The sequence below is a fragment of the Varanus komodoensis genome, unplaced genomic scaffold (genome assembly GCF_004798865.1).
Source record: "Varanus komodoensis strain SLA01 unplaced genomic scaffold, ASM479886v1 scaffold58, whole genome shotgun sequence".
NCBI lineage: Eukaryota > Metazoa > Chordata > Lepidosauria > Squamata > Varanidae > Varanus > Varanus komodoensis.
Genome location: NW_025336197.1, coordinates 3686517 through 3712728, shown reverse-complemented (window position 1 = coordinate 3712728; position 26212 = coordinate 3686517). Strand labels below are relative to the sequence as shown.

The 26212-nt window shown below is 40.1% G+C and overlaps 1 protein-coding gene across 1 annotated transcript in view; it reads right to left on the bottom strand.

The window, feature by feature from the left end:
* The window catches only part of RARB (retinoic acid receptor beta), a 108733-nt gene that overhangs the window by 7905 nt on the left and 74616 nt on the right, over positions 1 to 26212 (bottom strand). Inside the window, exons 4-6 of the mRNA XM_044449429.1 lie at positions 16842 to 17002; positions 11191 to 11367; positions 1711 to 1915 (exon numbers count right to left, since the gene is read on the bottom strand). Of these exons, the coding sequence (XP_044305364.1) occupies positions 1711 to 1915; positions 11191 to 11367; positions 16842 to 17002 (543 nt within the window). The remainder of the gene's footprint in view (positions 1 to 1710; positions 1916 to 11190; positions 11368 to 16841; positions 17003 to 26212) is intronic.

Here is a 26212-nt window from a genome sequence, read left to right as displayed (position 1 = left end):
CCATATTCCTCCAAATGGTGAAGCTTATAGGCCTCAGTCACAAGAGTGAAGAGGCCAGCTGATTTTAGCTATCCATGCCTTCCTCTCTTCTCACAAGGAGGGGAGGTGAAGGCTCTGGCTGGATTCTGCACAGAATGGCAGTGCTGCTCCTTCCTGCCCCTCTTAGTGCCTGGTCTGAAGATATTCTGTCTTTGAGCTGCAGCTGAAGAAAGAACCGTGCCAGTTGGAAGAATCAAGACAGGGTCCTCAGAAGACGGGGTGTCTACTGCAACCTTGGGGGGGGGGGGGTTGTGAATAGGGGCCCTTGATTTCTCTATGACCAGCCAGCCAATGTCTGCTTGTGCCCTCAACTGGTGGAAGCCAATTCCATAGTTTAATTACATGCTGCAGTGTAGGGAAATACCACTTTAATATACAGCTTTGTTGGCTGACCATGGTTTCTAGTACTATGAGAAAAGGAGAAAAAAATTGTTCTATCCTCACCATGCATGATTGTGCACTCCTCTACCAAACCTCTCAATCATCACCCTTTTTTCTCATCTATATAATATAAATACTGTAATTTTCATTGTGGGAAGTAGCTCTAGCCCCCTGATAATTTTGGTTCCCCTTTTCTACTCCATAGATCAATTGGTTTATTCACTCCATTTCTATATTGCCAAGGTTCTTTGCCAGGTTTAAAAAACAACCCTAAAATACAACAGGATAAAATATAATATAGAGGCATTTATTTTATGATGCATTTAATAAATTAAACAAACATAAAACCTTTAAACCAATAAAACCAAAGTAAAAAATCAATGCAAAAGCCTTTCCCAGTTCTGCAATATTCTTTAAGGTGCAGGAAGCAAAACTGTACAGGCGTTCCAAATATGGTCATTTTGTGGAGTTATAGTTGATATTTGCAGTTTTATTTTTGATCACATCTTTTGTAATCCCAGTCACAGAAATTTGCCATTTTCACAGCCTCACACACCAAAAAGGCTTCACTGAATTATTCACCATGACCCCACACTCCTTTTCCTGGTCAGCCATCATCAGGTTCATCTACAGTGTCCTCTATTATTTCAGCTATTTGTGGATCACCCCTCCACACAAATAGGCTTGAGAGAATGTACAATAAAAATGCAAAAATTAGAATACATAAAAGGCCTTCCTCAAAGCCCCATCAGTGCTGAAGACTGTCTTGTTTATTCTGGCTTTCCCCTGATTAAGTTTCACCGGACTGTTCTCCTCTATAGCAGCAGTTATGCAGTAGGTTTTTAGTGAACTTTTATTGCTGCTGTTGGATTTTTTTATGTTTTCTGCTTTATCACTATATTTTTATTATATGAATTTTAATATTGTAAGCTGCCTTGGAAGGGCTTCTGCCCTGTGAGGTGGCCTAGAGATATTTTAAGTATACACATTAGATAAATAAAATATATGCATTTTATACCCCTTGAGCCCTGGGCATAGAAAGGACAATACATACAGTTTTTCAAAAGGACCATATTGCTGGCTTTTGGCCTAAGCAAATTCAGTAGAAATATTTTACTGGGAACAACTTTACACTTGAACAAACTAGTCAATCCTGAAGATACTGTACTTGCTTACCTTGACCACACTGTTCTGTGCCCATGTCAAAAGCCAAAGTCCTGGAAAATTTGGTGAAATGCAAACCTATTCTTCTCACTCCAGTTCCCAAGCCTACATGGCTCGCCCACATACCTCCACATATCAAGCAGATGGCACTGAGCAGGCCAGTTTCTGTGTCATCCATTTCCAACGGCAGGAGCTGATTGGCAAACGTGAAGACAAGGTCCGTCAAGGGACCAAAGCCAGCGTTATGCATCTGAGTTCGATTCAGTGTAAGGCCGTCAGAAAATGTCATTGTGTCTTGTTCCGGGGTGTATCTTGTGCAAATTCTAAGAATCTGGGGGAAATAGAAAGAACACTTATCTAGGCATTAAAAAATATTAACTTAGGAAGAGTGCAGGTATTTGCACTATCCTTTTCAGGATGTGGAGAGCCCTCTGGGCTACTAGGGTGGTATATAAAATGCAAATAATAAATTATATTCCAGTGACAAGTAAATTGGGCATATGCCTATGCAAGATCCATTATCTTTTTTTAACCCTTCGACAATCACTGACTACTAATTTGGTTTTCTCATGTGAGGCAAACAGCGTATTTTATGCTTGCTTCCATGTGAATAGCACACAACCAAACCCTAAAAGAACTATCCACAATGATAAGTCATAAGATGGGGACTGAGATGGAATTATCCCCATTTAATAGCAAAATAAAATAAATATATAAACCAGAATGCTCAATGAGCATATTAGCTGGCAATATTCCTGACCACATGCAGGTCGCTCCCATCTGGGCTTCTCTGTGTGTTCTCTCTCTCTCAATCCCTCTCTCTCTTTCTCAGTGCAGGCCACTGGCTTTGTTTTAAATATGTGAATAAAAGAAAGGAGGTTTCTAGAATTCAGCTCACCCAAGAGAAAGAAATGGTGATTTGTAAGGTAACTTTCAGTTCCTCACATACTTGGGAGATGATATTTGGTGGCTGGCCTAACCTCAGGGCTATCTCTGTTGCTTTAATCTTTGCCTGACAACAGATACCTGGCAAAGCCCAAGAAGAGTATTGAAGGGATTGTGGTTGCAGTTCTTTTTCTGATTGCTTTCCTTTTGAAAGAGCTGTTAAAATGTGTAAAATATTACACTCAGCAACAGTCCTATTCATCTTTGACTAATGTGTTTTTTCATTCACTAAGTTTAAATGTTTAGCCTGCAATGCTCTGCATACCTAAGTAAGTCTCACTGAAGTCTCACTGAACTATTTATTAGTAATATTTAAATATGACTTAATATTGTAAGATCCCCAAGCTGTACAGACAGACATATTAAAATGACATTTAAAAGACATTATTAAAACAATTATGAAATCAGTACAAAGCAATGTTTTGTTCTGAGTAGACAGGGGCTGGACTATAGCTCTCAGACTGACACATCTGAAGGATCCCCACATGGGGGACAAGACCGATCCTGGAGGAACTCTGTATGGGAGGAGACCAGGAGGCTGAGCAACATCACCCAAGCACAAGCTTCTGGAGCCAGCCAGCCAAGCTGGAGCAGCACTCCTGATTTCCCAAATCAGCTAGCCAACTCAGAAAGATACTCTGGTCGATGATACTGAAAGCTGCTGAGAGATTCAGGATTACCAACAGGGTGAGGCTTCCTCTGTTCTTTTCTGTATAATAGGTCATTATACAGAGTGACTAAAGCTGCTTCTGGGCCCAAACCTGGCCAGAAACTCACCTGAAACGGATCCAGAGAATGTCTCATCCAAGACTCCTAGAGCTGCTTGACTGCCACCCCTTTGAGAACCTTGCTCAAGAAGGGGATATTTGCCAGCACCATAAGATTATTGAGATATTTTTGGTCTGGAGATGGTTCTTCAGGAGTGGCCCTGTTTCAGGTGATATGGGACTACTCTTTCTCATAAAGAGGCATTAATTAGTAGCCCAGCCAACGGTTCCCTCCTTGCTGGGCTTGTATTAGTCAAGAGGGGCAGGGATCCAGTGTGGATGTGGTTGCACAAACCTGTCCAAGCACCTTGTCAAGATCCTTCAGCTGTACTAACTGGAACTCATCTGGGCTGTATTCTGGGTACTAAGCCTGATTCAACTGCTATAATACTGCAGTCTGAGTCCTGACAGATACCAGAGATTTTATCCTGGAACTGCCTAGCAAGTATATTGAAGCAGTCCTCAGAAAGCTTTAAGATGGATAAAGGGTCAGCAGTAGGAGGCTCTGGATGACTCTAGAGAGCTCTGCTGGGCTGCACAGAAAGGACTGAACAGAGGCAGGAAGATATTCTTTGCTGTCCTCACTGCCTCCAAATATATTTGACTACAGGCGTATCTCGGGGCTTGACTTCATTAACAAAGGGCTTTCCTCCATCAGTACCCAAGCTGTCTCCTGTTTTGTTTCATCACCTTCAGCTCCAGGGTAGACCACAGACCTATGCAAGCTCTACTACAGAGAGGGCACTCGTGTCAACTTCCTGCTCATCTCTGCATTCCAGAGACGGACCAGGGATTTGTCACTTGCTGAAGGGAAAAGTCTAGATCTCAGCAAACAATGATCTGACTATGACAAAGGGTCATATTTCCATGCCTTGCTGAAAAAACCATGCACAGAGTATGCTTGGATACACGCATTGGGCCAATGGCATGTTGCTAAAATCCCATGGTTGTCATGGAGTCCATGGCATGGATGCGAACATCACCCAGGACCAGCAACCTTGGGACCTCCCTATCACGCATTAGGCAACCTCTGTCAGCTCAGTGTTGGGTTGCAGGATGGACAATGCATCAGTAGAAGCTCTCATCTCTCCTGCTAGCCTAGGGCAAGGTACATATACTCCAGACTTAAGAGTCACATGGGGAGGGAGCATGGAGAGATTGGGGAAGGGAGGGGGAATGAGAAAGGACACACACACACACACATACAGAAAGACAGACAGTCTACTCCTAGAGTATGGCAAGTCCCTCCCCAGCCTTTCAAACTTCCCTGATGCTACACCAAGTGCCCCAGTAGGCAGAACCAGGAGCCACTAACCTCTCCCTGTTCAGCTCCCAGGTCTTGGTCACAAATGCCAGGTTGGGTTCCATTAAGTCATGGGTGAAGGAGGTCTTACTGTGCACTGATCTGCCATTTAAAAGCAGCATCTGGAAACTTGAGGGCGGGCTGATAGGCAACTACCAATACTGCAGGACTGGAAAACTGCACAGTAGTTAATTACCTGGGCCAGGTTCTCCTTACCTGGCTAGGTCTCCATTCAACATCGTATTTCCCTCTACCCATCACTACATTAATTTTAATACCCCTCCCCCTCCATCAGGACCTGGTGTTTGGTCCCTTAACTTCCTCCTGCTGCACATACGTAGGGCATGTGAAAAAGGAGTACGACCATCCCCAGGATTATTAAAGCAGACCAGCGAACAAGAAACAAAATTGGCTTCAGAGTTAGAAGGGTGGCAGTTGCATCTGCCTAAAATAGTGACTTCATTTGGTGTTGTTCTCTTGGCATCATCCCTGCGGAATCATTGCTACCACTTTGGGCCAGCAAATATAGGCTTGCCTCGTGTCTACTTCAGGTGGCAAATTTATTCAGTCAAGCAGGAAGGCCTCAGGGAGTTTCCTCCTTCTACCCAGCACTGGAGAGTCTGGAACTTCTCTCAGGCACAGCTCCAATCTAGTCCCCAGTGTTAGCCACAAGAGAAAGGATGACAAGAGAGGCAAGGTAGGAGAGGCTCAATCAGGTGGAAAAAAAGATGGTAAACTAGCATTCTTACCTTACCTGAGAATATCCAGATCCATCTGTTTATCTGCAGGTTTCAGAACTACCATGCTTTATACCTCTGAATTTACTGTGGTTTGGTGTGTTACTGTACACTTTACAGTAACACACCAGAACGGAAACAGTTCAGAGGTAGTAGATATATCATCACATAACTATTGGCATGGATTTCAACCAGCTCTGTCCGTTTCAAGTTGTTGATCACATTCACTTATGAATGTATACATTCAACATGCTGCCATATAAAACATGTAACAAGAAAAAGCACCACAGATATGGGGTCCAAATGAGAGAGCAGCAGTTCTGTGTTTACATGTGGAATTGCATCAGTCTTCTAAAGAGACAGGGCTGGATCCACAAGTATAAAGTGCAGCCTCACACATACACAACTTAATTTCTTTAGGTACTCTGTAATACTAAAGATGTTGCTGGATGCTAGAAAAACCCTTTGGCAGAGAAGTCATGGGGCAACTGAAGGAAGAAGCACCCATATATGTGTGATGCACAGAGACCACGACGGAGGAGGAAGGGTTTGGTGCCCCTTACCTGTGCACTCTTCTTTCTTTCTATATGATTAGGGATATGATCCTAAACACAAAACTGCTACTGTAATGATTACTTTGACCTTCACCCTTAGAACTAAACTAACTGTTAGCCTGGATACAAGCATACTTTTTTTTTAATCGCATTTGATGCATGAAGGAGGAAGCCACTGCTTGTTCTTGGCCTTACTGATTAATCAGGAGGAAGTTTTAATCTGTGATTAAAGCTTTACTTAATTAATCACACTGCTTAAAGCTTCCAGTCCTAGAAAATGTGGTATGAATAAATGCCATGATTTCTCTGCTGTTCTCACTCTTATTAAAATATTTGTTTTTTAAAGTGTTCATCTTTAGGCGTCTAATGCAAACAAAGTTTCATGACAATGGCTCACAATTGTACTTTTAAAGGTTAGCGGCTAAAGAGAATAGTCCAGGGTAATAGCCAAAATAGCAGTTTCAACTGCTGTCCGTTTCAGTCCATTCAGTGGTTCCTGGTGCAAAAGTTCTAACATGCTCAGACAGCTGAAAACTCTAAGTGCCTGACTGGATTCATACTGGAGGTCCATGCACTCAGCAGGATGATGACTGAATCAGCAAAAGTCTGCAGCCCTCAGGAGAAGTGGGTGCTCTCTCTGATGCCTTGGAGGCAGACTCTTCCTTGCTTTCTGAGAGTCTCTGAGAATCGACACAACAGGGAGGAGCCCCCATCCCCTCTTTCCAGCTCAAGCTGGAGAGAGAAAGCAGATTATTTCTCTGCAGGATGGGCTGAGGCATGACAAACACAATTTCTGGATGCTTACCAAGACTGCTCCTAATGTACAGAACCCTGGTAGGCAAGGATCACTTGATTCAAATAACTTGGCTTAAATGAAGAGAAGGCAAAGCTGCAGAGGCTTGAAAAACTCAATCTTAGTAAATTCCTAAATGTCTTGATCTTCATCTTTTGGACTAATGTGTGGATCTGAACTTAATTATCCAAGAAATATTGAGCTTGTCTGAATGTTACAATGAAGTTCTTGGTAGATTAAACATATTACTGTAAGGACTGGAATACGTGTTTTTGGAGAAAATACACAAATACTTATTTTGAGAGAATGGGATGAGATACCCATCTATACAGTCAAAAATGGGTGTCTAGCAAAAATGCAGAGCAGGGGGAGGGAGGAGATTGCTTCTGCTACTGTAAGACTCCCTGTTAAGGATCGTGGCTTTAGTCTTTTTGAAATCATTGGTTTTGCCTTCTCTTCACTCTACTCGATAGGGTGCATTTCCTCTTGACTGCACTTCAAAAATTTCTTATGGCACAGTAAAGACTATCAGACTATCTATTGTAGCATAAGCCTTTCTTCAGTTCATTTTTTGGGTTCACTGTAACATACTTGCATAGTTGATTTTTCCTTTAAAAAAAAAGCAATTTCAGCTCTCAAACTCTTCTTCCAATGACCTCAAGAAAATCCTATGTATAGGCTCAGTGTTCTTGATATCAGTCATAATCCAAACAAGGGATATGCATGCATGGGAGAAAGCGGCACATATTGCCAGACCGTGTTGCATGTTTTCACTGTTGTCACTTCCCCAGTGTCAGTCAGAAGCCACAGTAAGCTACAGTGGCCTTAGTTTCTCGTGGATCCTGACAAGTACTTTCATGGATTCTGACAAAATCAAAATATAAAATCTTTAATGCGGTCTCAGCTGGCTTTCTTTAATTTTACCTATGAACTTATATTGTTTTATACTGTGCTTATTTATTTATTATTGCGAGCCGCCCCCAAAGCTTTCTAAATAAATAAACTTATATTAAAAATTGTAGACTACTTTTCCGCCCAAGTATGATTTTTCAAAGTGGTAAACAAATACACAAAAAGGTAAATTTTACTTTAAACCAAATTCAAAAAGTCAAAATAAATGAAATACTTGAACATGAATGAAACCAACAGCAAACACAAGCAGCTTCTTAAAAACCAAACAAATAGGGTTGGGGGGAATTAATATTGAAATTGCAAAACCAATCATTGTGCAAATAACTGACAGAAGGACAGCTAAGATGGCATTAGCCCTTCTCTCTTGCCAGAGAGTTCCAGAGGGTAGGAGCTGCCACTCAGAATGCCTTCTTATATTGCTGCCGAAGTGTCGCCACCAGTGATGGTGGGGAAAAAAGAAAATAGTTCTTAAAAAATGAAAAAGCCTCTTTTAAATCTGAGATTTACATTACAAATGTACATTACATTTATACCTGTACATTACGAACAAGAGATCCTGCTAATGTTCCAACAAGACTTCAAAAATGCAAACCAACCATGAACCCAAGCCTTGACCAGTCCACACAACAAGCTTACTTTGTAGGCACAGCTGTACAAGGATGTAATAGACATATACTTTTATCAGAAGCATGTTTCATTTTCTACCCAGAAAACATCAACTCTGTCTATTGCTAATAAAATTATATCTATTCAAATTTGTCAGATGTACTTACAACTTAAGGATTTAAATTAGGCATTCTTCAAACTACAGTACCCACCTAATGAAGAGAAAAAAATAAACTGATAAGGCCAGACTGTTACCCAGGCAATTGGCTACAGGAGAGAGGCTATAGAGAAAACAAGGGAACACCACTTGTCATCACCCACAGTCCTCCATGTAAGCTACTCAGTAATCCATAGCCCATCCTAGTCAGAGACATCAGCCTTGGATGGAAGGCTTGTACTTGCTTACAGAGAGTCCAAAAGCAACCCAAAAACATTACTAGCAACAACAGACCACACAAATGCAAACGCTGCAACAAACCTAGATGTCAGAAACACTATTATGGAGCTAAATAATGACATTCACAACTCCCTCCCTCCCTCCCTCCCTAAATCACCTGCTTATCTTTCACTGTGGTATATGCCATCTTCAATGAACAATGCATTCCTGCATTCTGTATAGGGCAAACAGGTCAGTCTCCACAAAAATGAATACTCCAACACAAATTTGACCTCAGAAATGGCAGGGTTCAGAAAAGTTGTGGGAAAACACTCTCAGGACAAAACTGCAGTTCTTCAAGTGCACACTGTGAAACCAAGGGACTTCAAAGTTGAGGAGAGGGAGAAGTTGCTGAATTAGAATTCGTCAACAGGTTCCATTCTGCAGTATCTGACAGAGTGCCTCTCCCTAGCAGAATCTACCCAAACACTGCAATCAATACCTCAGGCTTTCCTCTGAGTGCCATCTTCATGAAGGGCTCAGAGGCTGACAAGGGAAGAGGGCCTTCACAGTGGTGGTCCCCTCTGATTATGGAATGAGGTCCCTTGGGGCCAATTTTGGTACCTGTTTAGCAGTGCATTAGGATGACCCACTATGCCAGAGAATCCAACAATATTTAATGGCTTGACAGGGGTATCCCGGTCAGGAGCTTTTCAAGTATTCTCTGTATCCAATATTGTTTTAGTTGTTAAATTGTTCTTACATTGCATTTTTAATTTTTTTTATATTTTGGAGATATTGTGTGTTATTGTATTATGGTCCTGCTTTAGGAACAGCTATAAATTGCACAACAACAATGACAACATATTAAGCATTTCTCAAACTGCCCTCTCTAACACAGTTCAGCTCCCTTCTCATAAATCCCAAGGTCTAACTGAACTCTGGTCTGCACTTGAATTCCAAAGAGAACAGAATGAAATATGCTTGAAACCACTTCATAGTTTACACATTTCAGGGTTAAGAAGACCACACTGAAAGACTACTTGCAACAGCAGGCATTCGATTGTCAATAAATAGCTCATTCTTGCAGAGAGACCACACACAAACATGAGAAAACAAGCCAAGATGTGGGAAAGGAAAAGGGACCATGAGAAGGGAATCTTGGAAGCTGCATGTTAGCCTTCACTTTTCCTTCTCCTTCTCTGCTGCACTCTCCTCCCACCCTGTCACCCAGACATCAAGTGTCATACAGGAGGGACTGTTCACAACAGCTTGTGAAAAAATGAGAAGAAAGAGGAGCTCATGTTATTCTCCTGAGGATTTTGCCCAACATTTTCTGGGTTAATGGGATTCCATGATTAATTCCATTACTGGGACTTTTTTAAAAAACAAACTCTAGCCTGAACCAAGCATTATTTATTCATGTCCAAATCTGCCACTCAATATCTCGACAGGACTCTCTAAGTGGCTAACAATATACAACAAACACTACAAATAAAGGGGAAAAGGGAAAGGAATCTGTTGGACTGGAGCAGGCACTTATAATCAGTTTTGGAATTAAAGTTTCATAAAATCTTTGCTTGGCACCGAAATGAAAGTAGAGAAGGCACCAGGCAAATTTCTTTAGGAAGCCCATTCCAAAGGTTGAGGTCAGCCACCAAGGAGACCCTCCTTCTAAATGTCATCCCTTTTGCTTCTTTTAGGGATAGCTCTCTCAGAAGGACCTCATTCCCAGATCTCAATGGGCAGGTAGGAGTATATTGGAAAAGGTGGTCCTTCAAGTAACCAGGTCCCAAACCGTTTAGGGCTTTGTATGTTAAAACAAGCACTTTAAATTGGGCCCAGGCTTCTACTGGCAACCCATGTTTGTTTGTTTGGAAAACTTATACAGAATAGGGAACATAATGCATACACTTAGAAGATGGAGGCACCCAATAAGGATATCCTGGGATAAGGAGTCATCCTTGGGTACCCAGAATCCTGTTCCACTCAGAAAAGTCAGCTTCATTCTTCCACTTTGCATTATGTACTTTATCCTAAAAATAGTTATTCATTTGCAAATCACATTTCATAGCACTTCTCTAAGGATAACAAGGCCAGATTTACCATACATCAAAATTCTGTATCAAGACAACACAATGCTCAGAAGAAAAAGTAAATTATGTTACCTGCATGAAGCCTGCAAATTGAACAGATTTTCATAGATTTACATAATTTAGCTTGCTTCTTCTAATCAAAGAGACACATGCAGCTATACAGAGAACTCTGATCCTATCCTCTGAGGAGCTGAAATCCTACTGGGCTTTTCTCCAAATCTAGAGATTATACTATACATTGTCTGAAATTTGGCCATTAAGACGGTAGCTGAGTCAGAATCACGCATCTTGAGGATTTCATATGCACTTATGAGTCCATATGATTGTGCTTTCATTCATGCAATATTATAGGAACTCACTCTGAATTAAATGACTACTGCCACAGATGGGGCTTCAAAGTGGATTATGCCTGCAGCCACTCTGCCAGAAGTATCAATCACAAACAGTTCACAGTTTTTGTACAACATTTATAAAAAGTAAAATAAAAACAAATTTTGCAAAAGAGAAACATACATACCAAGATGTCCAAGCAAGCTGCTTTAAGTAGTGTGATCTGGTCTGCAATTGTCAAACTTGTGAAACCAGGCAATCGTTTTGCAAATTCCACTATTTTAATAATGCACTTTGTAGCCAGTTCACTGAATTTGTCCCAAAGCCCAAGGTCCAGTCGAACTCTGTGGTCTGCACTAGAGTTCTAGAAAGAACAGAATGGATAATAAATCAACCAAATTCTGTGGCAGAATGTAGCTGAATCCACAAATAGTAATAAATGTTGGGGAAGACCTTCCAGAAGCATTTTTTATTAACAGTTTCAACTTCAGTAAGATTTGCTGCTGGAATGTTTTTGTTCTCAAGTTCATCTAGCCTTCCAAACATTCCTTGCATGCTTTTCTCTTGCTTATGATTAAAGGCGCCATCTGTACATGGGTAAAAATGAATGTCAGCATTTCTAAACACCAGTGACAACTTCTTTGCCTTCGGTGATACAATGCCTATATTGAGAAACATCCTCTTTGCACTCACAAGTCAAGAATTAAAACAAGAAGAACTGGAATATTAGCTTCCATGTCTGGTAAAAGGAGTCTTGTACTGTGGAGCAGTTTCCACACAACACAAACCATAATATAATTGACTGACAAACTTAGAATACATTGGCTTACCCTCCACACCTAGCTTGGCAAGAATTTTGCACCTCTGTTTAAAAGCAATGTTATGATCAGGACATGGGTCATCTGCTATGCAGTGCCAAAATTAGGTGTGAGATCACCTCCACACACATGCACATGATTGAATCCAGGAGTTGCCATCCTTGAGATCAAGTTCTTCCACCTGATTTTGGGAATTGCCTTTTTTTCTCTTCCCATCATACCTCATTCCATTCAGCAGGGTCTCCAGACTCTCTGTGTAGCATTTTTAAGAAACTGGAGGTGCTGCTGCGGTGAGACAGGGGAGGGGATGTCCACGTCTGTCAGTACAACTGGTCCAATTTACTCTTGATATCTCTCTTAGCACTAGAGAATGATCACTTCATCTCAAGATACAAAGTTCATCAGTTACAAAGCACCTGTTCACCAAAACAAGGTGCATTCTGACATTTAATTAATACCTGACCTTTAATTGATTACTTATTTAATTAACAATTATGGAACACTATTTTGTATAACACATCTCATCCAGTCTAGATTCAAATTATGCAAAAGTAAGGCACATTTCTTCCAGCAATCCCTGCTCAGTCTCTAATAAGGGATACAATGGTTTTTTGATGTTTCTGCCACTTTATATTACTTTCACGTATGAAACTGAAAAAATGAATAGCTCCTAAAATCCCCCCACTGTACTGCAAATTTTATTTATTTTGTGGGTTTTCCCAATCACTGTGGATGTACAATAAACTGAAATTGTTTTGAAGGAAGAAGACTGAATACGGAAATGAACCTTCAGTGTACAGCAAACCCTAAGGAAATGTGTTGAAGAGGAAAGCGTGCATAAAGACCCAGCAACTGTGGGCAATGTAGAAGAGCAGTGAGAGGACCTCTCATCAGGCTGCCAATATGCTGAGCAGTCAACATACTGAACAATTATAAATATTGCAAGAGTTGCTGCTGGATCCAAACTCAGGAAATCTAGAATGGACCTGGATGAAGATTAACTAGGCCTGGCACAGATGTGTGGCAGAAACAATTATCTGAAAGAAGGAAAAAAGGCATCACTCTTGGGATTGGGATAACTGGAAATGAGGAAGAAAAATGTAAATTTCTGTCACACAGCAGAGGCAAATACGAACTATCATGGCAAAGGAGAATAGTTTCAAAAGCAGGGAGTGGAGTAATGCACACATTTTCTCTCAAGAGTCAAATCTGCATCAATTTTGTGAGAAACCCTAAGCACTGTAGGACATGTGTAGGAAGTGCAAATAATTTGCTTGGGTCAAATTGCACTGGCAGGCAAATGGAAACAGTCATGGAAACATTTCCTTCGGAAGGCACAATACTTTGGGAATGTTTCCTACATATGCTGTCTTGAGATGAATTCCAACACTGAAATTTTTCTGGTGGACTGTGTTCTAGACATACTGGGGTTAACAGTCTCTGTTTTGCTCATTGAAACATTTTCTGTTCTTCTCAGTGAGTGCACACCCCTATGATTTATATCATTCTCAAGGACCTTGGCAGAATACTGTGTGGGTGAGGGTGGGGAATATGTGCAGTCATTCAGGTTGTAATTAAATTTAATAGGCAGTTTATCCAGGCCCACAGAAAAATGGCAGTGCACAGGGCTGCACAAAGCAGAGCCTAGAGCAGGAAATCATTCTACAATGGAGTATCCATCTGGAAAGAAGACACTGCATGAAACCAGTTAGTATGAACAAAATCTTGACTAGGGTCTTATGAGTTCGCTTAATCATACTCCCTGCCACCTGCGCAAAGAGAAGTTCAACATGGCTGCTTTGGAGCCCATGCCCGGCAGCCTTAAGAAAAGGCAAACCTAATCTGAGTATTATGCAAACTGAAGAGAAGAGAGAGTTAATAAAGCACAGAGTTAACCTGTTGTTTTATTGCACTGCTTGCTACATCTATAGAGACTCAATGAAAATGGTTATGAGAACTGCATACAACAAGAAAGCATTTTATACTGTATTTGGTAATGAACTGTTAAAGGTACTGCTGGAAACAAGCACATTTTCAGCCATTTCCCTCGATATGGACAAATAAAGTTGAGTTATCATTGACATGCGGGCCAAAATATGAAATATGGGCTTAATATAAAAGGGTAGGTTAGAAGTGGGAACTCCAGGATTCACTTTCCCTGGATTCTGAAAGGTATCAAACTGGAGGAGTTTAGCTGAATGTTTTACTATGGCATAATTTCTCAGTGCCTTTTCTAAGAGCATTCAGGCATGAAGCTTAAGGACCATGTTACCCATTATGCTGCAGTAGAATACATATGGTGGAATACTACTATAAGGCACCCTAGTGACATTTTTATCAGCCAAAAAGCCCAACTGTGCTGTAAAATCCAATTACAAAGCCATTTTTAAATTTTATTTATTTTTATTTTTCATCTAAATTGATCCCCTTTGGTTCTTTGTTGCAATCTGCTGCATCTCTTACTAAGAATACTGAATAAGATATTCATGGAACAACTGACAGAGTAAAATAATACTTTTTTTGTCTTTGAATTTTACTTTATCCACTCAACAAGATTTCTAAGCATTTGTTGCTTAAGAAAGAGCCACACAACTTGTAATCCTTGAAGTTGAATGGAGCTGTGAATGGAGCTGTCAAGCTGTGAACTGAAGTCTACCAAGGGCTCAGCAACCCTGTTTTCCAGCCTGCCTTGGACTACAAAGTAGAAATTATCCATCACCACAAAGTAGACTCCTGGGCTGGTTGGTGGGGTAATGTAGCTTGGAAGAACACAAGGTGTGCAGGTCTGGCTTAGGAGTCTGGTGTTTCCTTCTTTGCAAAAGCAACAATGTTATCTTCTAGTTAACATTAACCAAAACATTGAGGACATATGCCTACACTGGATTTGTCAGAAACCCCAGCCACTAGATACAACCCAATATAATGATAGGTCTGTTCAAGTCCAAGTCAACAGTTGTGTCTCTTATTTAATACCATTAATTAAGTTACACTTTGTTGCGCTCCTGGCAAGACATTTCAGCTGTAACACAGTAATAAAATAGGTAAAAATGGTTCAAGCTTGCTAAGTTCACTTTGAACAACATGTTTATAATTCCACTGCTCAGACAAATGCTTCAGCGACTTGAAATTTTAAATTGTTCAGTTGTTATTACATTGCATTTATATATTATGGAAGGCTTTAAAATAATATTTTAATAACTGTTTATGTCTTCATAACTCTGCTTTTACTTGGCTTTACAATTCCTGTTGTTCTCCTAATATGCTCTCTTTGTTCAATCTGGTTTTTTGTTTGTTTGTTTTGTCATTACAATTGTTAGCTTTTTGGCACTGAGAACAGCAGGGTATAAACTTTTGTACACCACTCAATAAACAAACACAAATAACACCGTACCAAACTCTTGCTATGAGTTTAAGACAATGAGGACATAAAATAATGTCTGAAAGTATTTGAATAAATATATTTATATAGATTTATAACTATGCCTAGCTATGTAAAGCTTGACAACTGGATACAAGTTCAGGCACTGAAGCAACTGGATAATATATCCCACAATATAGCAGGCTATTACATATTTAGTCTAATAGGATGAGTCCTGGAATATAGGCAGTCCCCGGGTTATGAACAACTTCCATTCCTGAGAAAACAGAAATTTGTCTTTAAGTCAAATCTGTATCTAAGTCAGATCACATACAGCCAACTCTCCCTATTCGCAGGGGTTTGGAATGCAGGACCCCCATAAAAGTGGAAAAACTGTGAATATTTCTAAGCCCCCTCCTCCACCCAAACTCACCAGTACCTTCTCTTTGCAGCAAGGAAATGACAGAGGAATTTCCCTCTCTGGATGGGTCGGGCAGGAAAGCACACTTTGAAGGCATGCCTCTCTACCCCTTCACTTCATCTCTCTCTATGGTAATGCCTTGGAGGCCCTCCCTCTCTATGGTAGTAATGATTTTCTGCTATAATTTTAAAAAATTAATAGTCTTTTATGGCAGTTCATTCCTAACTACAGATTGTTCATTAACTTGGATGTTGGCAACTTGGGACTGTCTGTACGTGACTACCCCATCAGGAAGTTGGCTATTTATCAATCACCCTGTGAACACTGAATAATGTATTAAGGCTTCAATAATATACATGCTGAAATGAACTCACATACTAGACTTACTTCCCACCAGCAGACATGTAAAGCTCATCATTTCACTCTTTTAATCATCTTTTTTGCACTTTCAGAATTGTCTTCAAAGGGGAAACATGCTCATTCTCCATGCTCAAACATGCTCTTTGGGGAGAGGCATGTACTCACAACATTATAACTCTATGCATGAGTTTAGCTGCAGACTAGTAGAACTTAGCAGGGGACATGAGTCTGCATGTAAGGCAAAGCCCCAATGTCTCTATGAGCTTAGCTGCCTTCTAGATCTTCCTGTATTTGCAGTGAAGATGCAGAATGAGTTCTGTAAGTGGATACAATGGAACATGTTTACAGAGATCTGGAAATTGGAAATCCTGCCTTATCAGTGTCCCTAGTTGCACAAAAAGTCCAAGAGCATTCAGCTGAACATGCTTGCAGTGCACTTTGCTAATCTTTATACATTCAACTTTTGTGCATGCATGAAAACACCTGCCTTGGACTTTCCAGTATCTCCTGTACTTTTCCTTTTGCTCTTACTTGGAAAAATATACTGTTAGATTCTGTCTACCCCTCCACTATGTGTGTCTTGTATCCACAAGAGAAATATATGTAAGATTCTGCTATTGTCATTGCATTGCAGCAAATTCAGAGTTTGTTTCATTAACCTCATCTTTAGCCCATTGGCCTTGCTTTCTCTAGCTTTCATTATGAAACTACTTTACCTAAATCCTTTTGGCTAATCTTTCAAGAAGGTTTTGATTTAAAGGTATCCTGCTTTACTGCATGGAATTGTACTAAGGAATTCCAGGTCCCATCCAGATTAACTAAATTCCCTTTCTCAAAACCTCATTATACATCTCCAAACATATTACTCAAATAGCTCTTACCGTAGTGTATTTGCCCAGTTGGCAGAGTGAAGGAAATGTTTCCTGGTGAGATTTTCTGATTTTTTCTGTGAGATCATCCAACTCTGCTGTCATTTCATAGTTCTCCATAAACTCCTGCTTTAAAGGCTCCTTCTTCTTTTTGTTCCTGTCATTTCTAACAGCTGAAGGCAAGAAGGGAGGCAGTTCAGATATGGTTATTTAGAGTAACCTACACTAAATTCAATAGTTTTTGATTACAGCAATAAACATTAAGCAAGTCAAACATACGGAGAACACAGGGAGGAAATTAGTAATTTTGTTCAATAGCCATTAACAAAATTTGAACACATGGGATTAATTGAGGCTACAAATCTCTTTGCAAGTAGCAAAAGGAACTGTACAAGATCAGAGACTTTCTAGAGGCGCATTTTGGGTAACTATTCATTAACATTAGAATGCATCATACTTAGACAAACCCATGGAAAAATTTGCTCACAAATTCTTGTAAGCATAGAAAGTTGTCTTTATACCAAGACAGATCATTGGCCTTTATCATGCCATGGTTATCTACACAGCCAATAAGCAACTGCTCTGGGCTTCTGAGAGGGGCCTTTCCCAGCCCTATCTGAAAATGCTGGGGACTGAAGTGGGTACCTTTTGCATGTAATGTACATGTTCTGCCAGTGAGTTACAGCATTTTCCCATCCACAAATAATAGGCATAAAAAACATTCCTTATTGGTAATCTTCAACAAACCCACTAGGTGGTGGGATGAGCTGGTCTTTGATTCTGGCAAGCAAGAATACTCAATGAGAAAAGCTGCATTACAGCAACTAAACTGAGCTGTAAGAAAAACCTGGAGCAGATACATGGTCATCTGTTCTCTAGTTTTGGATGGCATAATCAAGGGTCTCCCCCTCCTTTCTTATAGAATACTGATTGCTGGCTCAAGGCAGGAACAGGCATGGCCACACCATTTTCAATTTCTCCCTGGTGCTGTTCACTCATTTCTCCGATTCTCCAAGTGCAACAGAGGCGCTTATGCTCGCCTCCCATAATGCTACCTTTCTCCTGGAACTATTAGCAACAGCTAATATATTAACCTATGAATGAATGATGCTAATGAATAATGCTCCACTGTTTCCCTCCAAAAAGAGGAGTCATTCAACAGTTTTTAAAATATATTAAGAAGCAATACTTAATAATAAAAAATTAAGGGTGCAAAAAGTCCAGTAACTTCAAGAATGCAGAATTTTCTGTCTAAACATGGAAAGGGCTGCATCCTAAAACCCTTTTATAATAGGTAAAAGCAGCAGCAAAGTCAAAAACGCAAAGAAGCCACACCAGCAGACCAGTAGAGGCAGTATCCCCTAGAAAGCCCCTTCACACATTGCCATCACAGGTACCCACACAAGAGGGGCTCAACAGTTGATCTTAAGGGATGGGAATTCCCACATGGGAGATGATGGTCCTTAAAAATAGCTAGTTCACAACCCAATTGTGGCCTTTAAAAGTGAAACCCAACATCTTGAATTGTCTTCAGAAATGAACCGGGCCTTCAGCCAGTGCAACTAATGCAATGCAGGAATAATTTGATCCCAGTGCTTTACTCCTGTCCTAATGTTAGCAGCATCATTTTGCACTGCTGAAATTTTAAAGTGCTTTCCAGAGAAAGCCCCGTGTAAAATGTACACTGTTGTCTGATCAAGATGTAACTGTTGCATGCAGGAAGAAGGGCCAGGTCTCAAGATTAGGCTGGGGAAAGACAGTTTAAAGGGAATGCAACCCCACCCAGACCAAGCCAATATTCCTTCTAAATGCTTCCCCATAAACTAACTCCACTCCTAATACAGGTAGATATATTTTAAAGAACAAAAGAACAGAAAGCTTTGCTTGTAAATTAACTGAATGACTGAATGAAAAAAGACAAAGCACCATTTCAAATCTCCTTTACCTCCTTCAATTAGTGACTGCCACTTTCCCCTCTACACCTCTACTTCTGAGGCATAAATATCCTTGCACTTACCACAATACATCTTTGGCCCTGCCTATGGAAACCTTTCATGCTGTAAACCATTTGTACTTTAAGTAGTCTCCCCTCCTGGAAATTGCATTTCAGTATGTATGTCTCCATTGCTGTAATTTCCACTTCTATATAGGATTACACCCCTTGGTGGCCAATTATCAATGTATTAATATGAAGATGTCAAACTTTGTGGTACCTCAGAGACCAAAAACTTCTTTAGGCAACATGCTATGAACATGCTAGTCTCAAAATGTGGTGTGGATAATACTTGCATAGGCTGAGGCACTCTGGGTGATAAACAAAATTAACCAGGTGAGAACTAAAGGAATAGCAATATTTCAAAGCACAGTCTGACAGAGCACAAAGTCTATTGTTACTACAATCCATAACCAAAGGGAGTCAGCTGCAAAGACAGCTTTCCACAATCCACAACAAACCCAAAACGTAATGTCACAGAAATACCACTGGGTCAAATTATCAATGTTTTGCAATAAGGCAAATATGACATCTTAATCAGTTCCAAGGAATCAGTTCCAAGTTTCATTATATGGGGTCATCAGTGAGCAGGGCTCAGCAGGTTCCAGCAATAAAAGCCATCAGTGTCTGCCTAGCCATGGCTAAAAACAGTTCCATACTTTCAGCTCCAATGTCTTCCACCTTGTCTTCACAGACCATGCTCTGTGGCTGGTGATCTGTGCTCTTGACCTTTGGATTCCTGGTTCTAGACTAGACTGTGTAATGTATCTGGATGCCTGTGTTTTGACTTCTACCTGCTACCTTGATCACCACTCCTGCCTTACACTGACTGCCCCCCATCCCACCTCAGAATGAAAGCACTGTGCTTGAGCATTTGCCTGTTTTGTTACCTTGCCCTTTGGACAGCCCCTTCACTCTGCTTCAGCCGAAAGAGGGCACCTGCTGAAGGTCTCATGCTCCACTATGGGATTTTGAAAAAATGGCAGTGTTATGACAGGGGCAGGCAGAATGCAGATTAAGACCTGCTAGCAGAGCTTGTGTGGGCTTGCAGTAACTAGTTCTTAAAAATTTCTGATTCCCATTAGCTTTAAAACAAGTAAAATGGAAAGTTAAAAAAATCTTTGTCATAGTTGGCCTTGTGCTAATTCACTTGTGTGGATTGAGTGGTTACCTTTGACCAAATGATCCAGTATCAAAGGCATTCTACATAATTAAAAGCCTGGTGACCCTTTGCATAGCTAGAGCTGACCCTAATAAGGCCCAACCAGTTTGCTCTCCTTATTGCCATTGCTGGACAAATACCCAAGATGCATTATTGTTTACTTTCCAGAATAATTAAAAAAACAGCAGATAAAGTTCAAGACTAATTTCCTGCAATAGATGATTGAAAACTCTTGCAACTATCACATATTCCTGAACAGGAAATGCTCTATACATAGACATCTGGAGGTGGGGCTGCCAATGGGGGAATGTTTTGCTGAGGTATACGGAATGGAAGTCTAGACAATAGAAAACCATCTTTTTACTTCACAGACCCCTAATGAGCACCTAATCACTACACCCGGTGTAAAAAATATATTCCTTCAGATGTTGATTTCAGATCCAATCAACTCCAGAAAGAAGGGCACACTGTCAGGGATAATGGGAGCTGTAATCCAGCAACATCAGGAGGGCCCACATGTTTCCCCTGGCCTGCTTTAGATGTACCTATTTCACGTTATCTTTCTGTTGTAGGTTCTACTTGCTGTTCATCAACATCCCTTTGTTTCATGGGCGGGCACTACACCTGCACGGCAAAAGGTTGTTTTCCACCCACAGACCCAAATGACAAACTACACGCTAACTCACCTCAACATCAGTAACATTTTAGGTTTTCATATTCTTGGTCTAGAAGAGCTTTTGTGCCTTTCCACAGTGTATGAAGGACACTGTAACTAGTTGTCAATAGTAGGTCACAAACTGCTGAGTCATCTGCTGCTTGAACATACCATTAAGGCTGCTTATATTGATATTCCCATAAGTGCAGCAGGCACGTGTTTTCTAGGATCACGGACATGCCCTGATCACTTATATAAACTCTTTCTCCTCTGTAAGGAGCACAAGTCTCTTGCAATCAAGCTCTATTTGCATCTACTTCTATGACCTGACCACACATTTGCTAAACAGAAGGCCTCAGCTGCCACTTAGCTCAATAGCTCTAAACAGCTTGCAGAACACAAACACCTTATTTAGGGCACTCTTAGGAACTGTTGCCAAGTGCTCTAGCTACAAGATTATTCATATGGGCATTTTTTTGTTCCTTTTGCTATTGGGAGATATAATTGGCCTTGGTCCTGGGTTTATCTTGCCACAGAGTCCACATCTCTTTAAGAAGAGCATTTCAGATGGTGTGTGCTGGATTTGTGTCTGATACTATCATGAGGAATCTCAGCTGAGGGGGGTTAAATATTAGGACAGCTCAAGTACTAAGTGATTCCTTTCAAACACTGAAAAGTCATGTTGGGTCAGACCAATGCTAGCCCAGCATTCTGTACAGACAGCGGCAAGCAGCTGCTCACAGGACTGCTAAAGCAGGATGGATGCAATACCTTTGCCTGCTCAGCAACTGTTGTATCCAGGCATGTCACCTCTGGTGAAAGAGGTCACACATAATCAGTACCGTTAGTAGCCACAGATAGTCCCTACTTCCATGGACTTGTCCAATCTATCTTGAAGCCTTTTAGATCTGTGGCCATCACTACTTCCTGTGGCAGTGCATTCCATAATTTAACTATGCATGGTGTGAAGAAGTACTTTCTCTTATCTGTCCTAACCCTTTCCCCAATCAGGTTCATAGGATGACTCTTTGTTTGAGTGTTGTGGGAGAGAGAGAAAGTCTCCTCCACCATTTTCACTACTCCATGCATAACTGTAAACACTGCGAGGATGCAACCTTACTCTCCTTTTTCTAAGCTGAATATTCACACTTTTTGCAGCTGTTCCTCACAGGGGAAATGCTCTATCCCTTTAATCATTTTTGTTGCCCTTTTCTGTATCTTTTTCAATTCAATAATGCTTTTATTCAGATGAGGTGACCAGAACTCAACACAATACAGCAAGTGCAATCACACCACATCGAGGATTTGTATAAGAAGAGTAATAGCTTGAAAGTTCTATTATCTCTTCTGTTCTAATTATGTATATCATGGAATGTGTTTGCTTTACAGTGGCCATGCATTGGGCCGACATTTTCTTCAAGGTGTCCACTACCACACCAAGATCTCATTCTTGCTCTGTCACTGCTAGTTCTGATCCTATCAGTGTGTACTTGTAATTAGGATTTTTTGCCCCCACATGCATCATTTGACACATAATTATACTGAACCCCATTTGCCATTTAGATGCCTATTCTCACAGCTTTGTGAGATCCCTTTGAAGTTCCTCACAATCCCTTATGGCTTTGGTCATTCTAAGTAGTTTAGTGTCATCAGCAAACTTGGCCCCTTGTCTATGTGCTCCTAATTCCAGAACATTTACCAATAGGTTAAAAAGAATTTGGTCATAATACTGAACCCTGCAAGACTCCGCTAGTGACTTCTCTTCACTGGGAGAAAATACCATTCATTCCCACCCTCTGACCGTTTTTTAACCAGTTAGTGACTACCCCTTTTATTCTGTGACCCATTTAGTTTGTGCTGGAAGCTTTGGTGAAGGACTTTGTCAAAAGCCTTTTGGATGTCCAGGTAAAAAATGTCTACTGGATTGCCCCTGTCTATGTGCTTGCTGACCCTCTCAAAAACTCAGGTATGTCAGACAAGACTTTCCTTTGCACAAACCATGCTGACTTTTTCTCATCAGGGTTTGTCCCTCTATATGTTTACCGATCCTATCTTTAATGATGCTTTCAAGCAGCTTACCCAAAATGGATGTTAAGCTAACTGGCCTGTCATGTTTGGTTTTACATTGTCCATTTTAAATGTAATTGTGCTACCATTTAAAAGGGCACATACTGGTCTTTTCTACGAGCCTCCCTTTAATGTTGATTAAACTTAATCAACTACAATCCTATGCTCATTTGCCTGGGAGCAAGCCCAGCTGAATTCACCACTGCACTGTAAGAAAGTCACATCTCACAAAGCAATCATTCAACAGCCTGCACAATTTATTGAAAACAATGCAGTGAATCTAGGCATGATGTAAAGATCTCCTGGATTACAAGAGCATTACACATATTCAGCGCAGTCATGATTCAGTGTAAAAGTCAATGATAAGACTCTTTTACAGACCAGGGAATTAAATAAACATACAAAAATCAGTAAATCCTAAGCTAGTGTTCCCAAAGTGACTGTAACTGCCGTGCTTTGCAAATACAGAATATGTGATTATGCTGTATATATTGTATTTTATATAAGTTATATCTTCCCAAGATAGTTATCTCTGCACAAATCCCTAGTGCGAGATCATAGGCTTTAATGAAGTCACTCCAACTATGAATCTAACTATTGTATTTAACATGCTTGGAGTAATGTTGATATAAGGATTCGTTAGCCATTAAATACTTAGGATTCAAGTGTTGCTATATTTCATAGTTCTCACTTTGTGTGCTGAATGGGAAGTGGAATGCTTTATATATAGACATAAGCCATTAATGGAGAAATGCTGGCATGGATTCATATCATATTTTAGTATGTGTATATACAAATGGATATATATTGTTTTAAACAGTGACACATTGAATTCTTAGTCCTGCTACTAGTCATAACACTACATTAACAAGCACAGATGAATCATGCATTAGTTGATGTAATGATATCCCACCCTTTTACCAGGAAAGCCATGCTGGGGTTGGGATAATGTTGTATCATCATATTTATTTATATGATACCTATTCCCAGCACTGGGACTCAAGGTGGAAAACACATACCATTAAAGCATCAATACGAATATATAAAATGCAGAAGGGGAGACCCCAGAGCACAGGTTGCCAGGGAGGGAGCCAGTCACAAATGGACAAATTCTGGCTTGTTTCCTCTTCTTTAAGATGGATTTCTTGTTGTTCCCTCCTAAGACTCCTCCCTATCCTGCTTTCTTTAATTACTATTGATGGGCTGTTTTTTGAGATGAAGCGAGTCTGATGCTGAATTTGCATTTTTTTAAAGGAAGATAATTAGCTTTCCTTAGTGACAATTGGCTGGAACCCAGTAATTGTTATAGGTCCTCTGCAAAGCAGAGTTCATTTCATTTATAATTTACAGATTCCTCTGCTGAAAAGGACACTTCCTATGAAAATTTCTAGGATGTGAAAACAGATAAAATCTCTCGCTTCTTATTCCTTCTCCCTGCCTTTTCTCCCACTGCACTGTGGTTTCCAAAATGGCCATACCTGAGTGAGGGAGAAGTAACTTGAGATCCTGTTGTACTGGGGACCTGAACAGATGATGCTCTCTGTTACAAAGAATACTCCCTTTAAGCATTCTCTTATTTAGGTAAAGCAGCTGGACAGTTTACAATCCATATCATTATAGATTTTTTGCTCTGCCTGATATAAAATTACAGTAAGGAGAGGATCACAACTAGTATTTAAACTCAAAGTGTGCAGGATACCTGCTGAAATAGTAAGAATTCTTTGAAAGCATATTGGGTTTGATCCACATTCAAGTATGTTCAAAATGGAATGACAGAGATGGCCATTCCTGGGCCCTCCAGCCCCCTGACTGCTACAAAAAGGGGTGTCCACCTGCTAAATGGAATAGCCCAGGGTGCGGGGGCTGAGGAAAAAATTAAGGATTTTTGAAACCTAGTCTAAGAGATGCCTCTGCCCATGTTTCAGGGATCCTCCCTACACAATAGCCTACTTCGTTCAGTTCAGGGCCCCTACCCCTTTTGCAGTTGGGGGAGCGGGGGATAAATGCTTGAGAGGTTGCTTTGGAAGGGAAGGGGAAAATCTGCTTCTATCAAACCTGTTGCATGTGATTAAAGCTGGATTCAGCCCATTCTGTTTAAAAAAATTAAATGGCTTAACTAGTATACATAGATGAGAAGACATCTATAAATGATCAGCTTTTCAAAAGTTAACTCTCATGCACTCTAAAATGCAAACACTCTAACTGAATGTATACACTGTTATTTAAAATGTATATAATTTGATAGAATTTTGATAGAATTTGACTTCTGATTGCTCATAAATAAGTAAATATTCATGAAGATCAATGTATATAGCCATGTTGTATTAATTTAAGAAAAGCACACAGCAAACTTTCAAAAATATTATGGTTTTTATTCGATTTCCTATGGCAAAATCTCTACTTCTGTGATGCCAACAACACTCAGGATTAAGTTAATCAACGTTTGTCCTAGTACAAATTAAGTAAGAAAATAAACAGAACAGTGATAAATAGGCCCACATGTTACTTTTCTCTAGACTGGAACAAATTTCAAAGAGGTAAAGTGACTAAGTGTTCTGCATTTAATATACTACTTCAGAATCCAACATCATCTAGGGCTATTCTGTTCAACCTAAAAAATCACACATAATTCTAGGAGACTAGCACAACAAATGCAACATTTTTATACCATGCCAACAATATAGTTGAGCCTGAACTCTGTCTGGTTTCAGCATGCTTATACATTACCTAACTGTTGTGTATCACTATAAACCTGATCTATTATAACCTTTGGTACCGTACATTAAATGACATTGAAAATTAGATTATTCTGATTATCAGAGTAGTAAAAAAAGGTACTAAACATCTGTAAGCCTCCTAATCAATCACTGTATCCATCTGAGTGCAATAAAAATCAATCAGGAGGTAGTGCATTTAAATCTAATTTTTTAAGCATGACATTTCCCTCTGAGTTTCTTTCTTTAAATGTCACCCTTTTCTACTACAGTGATTGATTCTATCCCTAGGGATGATCCATGAACACGAGCGGCTTCATCTACTCTATGGACCAGATTTTTATCCCCCAAATATAAAACTAACAGCAAACATATATTTACATTTCTTAAATAAAGAGATATTAGTACTAATTCCAAGACACAGAACTATCTGAATTATGAACTTAAAACATACTTCAGGTATCTTCACTGTCCACATGCTATGCATTTTTGTAGGCAGAAAAAAGACTAATATGTTCCAATGGGATTTTCCCAATAGAGGAATACAGACAATTGTTTAAAATTCACACTGACGCTTATTGCAGGAATCATAGCACTACGTATCTGTGAACACTCGTATGAACTTAAGAGAGGCCTGTAATAACTATGGCTATGGGGGAATCTATCACTCATCTGGTGCTGGGTTATCCAAGTGTCTCTTATTAAAATGAGTGTCATGTATTTTAATATCCTCTGCAAATACTTTAAACTGAGTTAAGAGAAACTCAGAGATGTTTGGAGTGGAAAAGAAAA